Here is a 3088-nt window from a genome sequence, read left to right as displayed (position 1 = left end):
TGGCAGCATAGGAATCATTGCAGTTTAGACAGTATTACTTTTCAAGCAGGATGGTTGGCTTTTGGGATGAGCTGCCTTCAAGGGTGGTAGAGGCAGAAAACTTAACTGAATTCAAGAAAAGATTGGATAAATACACGAGTAGTAAGGGATGGTTATAGTTAGCAGTTGGAAGTGACATCCTTGATGGTCTAATAAACTACTTTTTGTACCATTAAAATTTTACAAATTTATGTAAAAACTTTGTTACAGGAATGTAAAAATAAACTGCAATATCAAATTATAAATGAATTTGGCAAAAAGCAAGACAATTGCTACATTCATAAGTTAGCTATTCTCAGTTTAAAAACAAAACCTTGATTTTAATTAAAAATATATATTAATGGCAGTCAGCAAAATGGGGACATTATGCACTAATGTCCTTACCATAAATTACACTTTTTTTTGCTTATTTAAGTCAAAACTTATGGTTAAATATAAGATGTGGAATTTTTAATTTTGAGATGAAGTGCCCTCTAGTAACAAAGGACACTCAAATTAGTATGATTATGAATGTAGATCTTTCGGTATTGTTTACATAAAGTACAGTTAGTTATTTGAAACACTGAAGTTTTGTGCAAACAAGTAATCAATATCAGGTACTCTTTTTAGGTTAGCATCTTATTTTACAAACTTATGCAACTTAAAATAGTTAAGTCTTAGCAGAATTCAGTATAATTAAATAATTTCATGTCACACTATTTGGGCTGAAAACAAATCCAATATTTTTCAAAACCTTTTGCATTACTCTATTGATGTAACTTGTTGACAGGTGTATTATTTATACCTGGAAAGTCTTGTTTTAAATATTTCACAAATATGCTTTTAAGTTAAAAAGTAACTTTGAAAATAGTGTTTGTTGAATTTTACATACAGCTATTTGGAGGCTATCTGAACTAGTCATCCATAATTTTGAAGTGATAGACTAGATTGAAGGTAGCTAGTGAAAACTGCCAACTCTGGGGCTACACTTCACAGAGGAATAGTGGGATTGAGAGTCACATTATAATGACCCCATGACTGAAAGAGTAAGCATGTTCTGTGGCACCCAGATTGTAAATTGAGGCCCTTAACCACCAGGCCAACTTTAAAAGTAAACTGAAGAAATGATTTCCTGTTTGATAATTATTTATAAAGTTGTATTCCCTAAAAACACTTATTACAATCTACCATTATTTGAATATATCAATCCAAAAGTATGATACACTTGAATGAGAACAGTATGTTAAAGATAATTCCTAAAAGAATACTTCCAAGTGATGGCACAATTTAGTTTTATAATGTTGCATGTATACATCAGATGTAAAGTCCAGATAATTTATTGCCTTTCATCTTTATTTAGATGACTTGGGTTTTTTTTTTTTTTTTTTTACATTACCCAGAACTGTTTGACAAAAGGTAGTACATGAGGAACTTAACCTAAATCTTCAGTGATAAGTTTTCACTCATTAATTAGTTATAACTTAAATAATGAAATTGATAGGATGTAAAGTGATTGCTCATTCTAAGTCGGTTATAATACCAAAAAGTTCAATAAAATTAGTACTTTATTTTTTTCTTGAAGCATAAAAATGTAAACAATAAAAATTTATGTTTAGTTTAGAAAACCTAGTTAATATTTTTCAAAAGTTTCAAAACAAAAGGGGTATTTAAGAGTTATGTTAAATGTTAACAATTTTAGAAATTACTGATGCACATTTTATAGTTATTTGAATAAATGCAAGAGATATTCACAGGCTGCAGCTTCCTAAAAATTAATTTTTTCAGGTAAAGCATATAAAACATAGCCTAAAGTTTTAAATTTCACATTATTGTAATATGAATGGGAAATGTACTTCAAGAAATTAATTGCTAAGCTGTTCAAACAGTTTGGGGACATAGTCATCCCACTGGGCTTGGAAGAAATTTCCTGCCCATGGTTCACCCAAACCATACTTAGTAGCAAATTCTCTAATTTTGAAGAGTCCTCTGTGTTCCCCTGACGTGTTGGTTAGCCGTTTTTCTGTTGGGTTCAAGCGTTCTGGTTGTTTGTAGACTAATAAAACATAACGATGCAATCCTGGAAAAGAAGTAATTATTTAAGGAAACCACATATAATGTAATGTTTAAAGAATACAAGGTAGGCGATCACATTAATCAATTGCACCTTAATAATAAACAAACTACCACATGTGAAAATTAAAAAAAGGTACAAGAGAATGACCAAAGTACTAATTCTTCAAATAGCACTGGGGGTAAATCTCCAATTACCCATTCATATGCACATGAAAAACTAGTGTATGAACAACAGCAAACCAATTAAGGGATAGGACAGAACCCACAATGTCCCAAATCTAACTATGCATCCATTATCTGTTGCCAGCAGTAGGCATGACCCCCCCCCCCCAGTATTAATTTATATAGAACTAGAATACCCACCAATATATTAGGTGATCAAGAAATTAATGTACCCTTTTTCTTTTTAGATGAAAAACTTGAACAACTTACAAAACAAAACATTTATTAAATAAAATAGTCTCCATTCTTATCAGGGTTGTTAATGCTCTGATTAAAGAAATCACTTGGCTTTGAAGACAAAAAAACCATGTCTATGTACTCTTTAACATCTTCCACATTTGCCTACATTTTCTCATTAATATGGTATTGCAGCAAACGAAAAAGGTGGTAATCTAATGGTGCCATATCTGGAGAATATGGTGGGTGGGGGAGAACTTCCCAATCCAACTCCATAATCTTGTGTTGCGTCAAATGTGCCACATGTGGACACGCATTGTCGTGGAGAAGAACACCTTTCCGATAGATAAGTGAAAGGCATTTCTGATGAAGGTCCTGATTTAAACTTTCCAGTTGCTGACTATAGATCTCTGCATTGACAGTTCACTGTGGATCGAGTAGTTAGAAATGTATTACTCGTTTGATGTCCCACCAAATGCAAAGTATCACTTTCTGCAGATGGAGTCCAGGTTTTGGGTTTTTTTGTCTGGGACTGAGCCATTGTTTTTGGTGTTTATTATTTACATAGAGAATTCATTTTTCATCACCAGTGACAATT

At 32.2% G+C, this 3088-nt stretch overlaps 1 protein-coding gene across 3 annotated transcripts in view; it reads right to left on the bottom strand.

Moving 5' to 3' along the window:
• Positions 1-1377: 1377 nt before the first annotated feature.
• The window catches only part of LOC106474849 (protein D3-like), a 10280-nt gene continuing 8569 nt past the window's right edge, over positions 1378-3088 (bottom strand). For all 3 annotated transcript variants that reach the window (XM_013935546.2, XM_013935545.2, XM_022403139.1), the window contains one exon: positions 1378-2095. In XM_013935546.2, the coding sequence (XP_013791000.1) occupies positions 1881-2095 (215 nt within the window). In that variant the 3' untranslated portion in view covers positions 1378-1880. The remainder of the gene's footprint in view (positions 2096-3088) is intronic.

Source organism: Limulus polyphemus, unplaced genomic scaffold, assembly GCF_000517525.1.
Source record: "Limulus polyphemus unplaced genomic scaffold, Limulus_polyphemus-2.1.2 Scaffold7767, whole genome shotgun sequence".
In the NCBI taxonomy this organism is placed as follows: Eukaryota; Metazoa; Arthropoda; class Merostomata; order Xiphosura; family Limulidae; genus Limulus; species Limulus polyphemus.
Note: the sequence above shows the minus strand (reverse complement) of the source record. Positions and strands in the feature narration are given on the sequence as shown.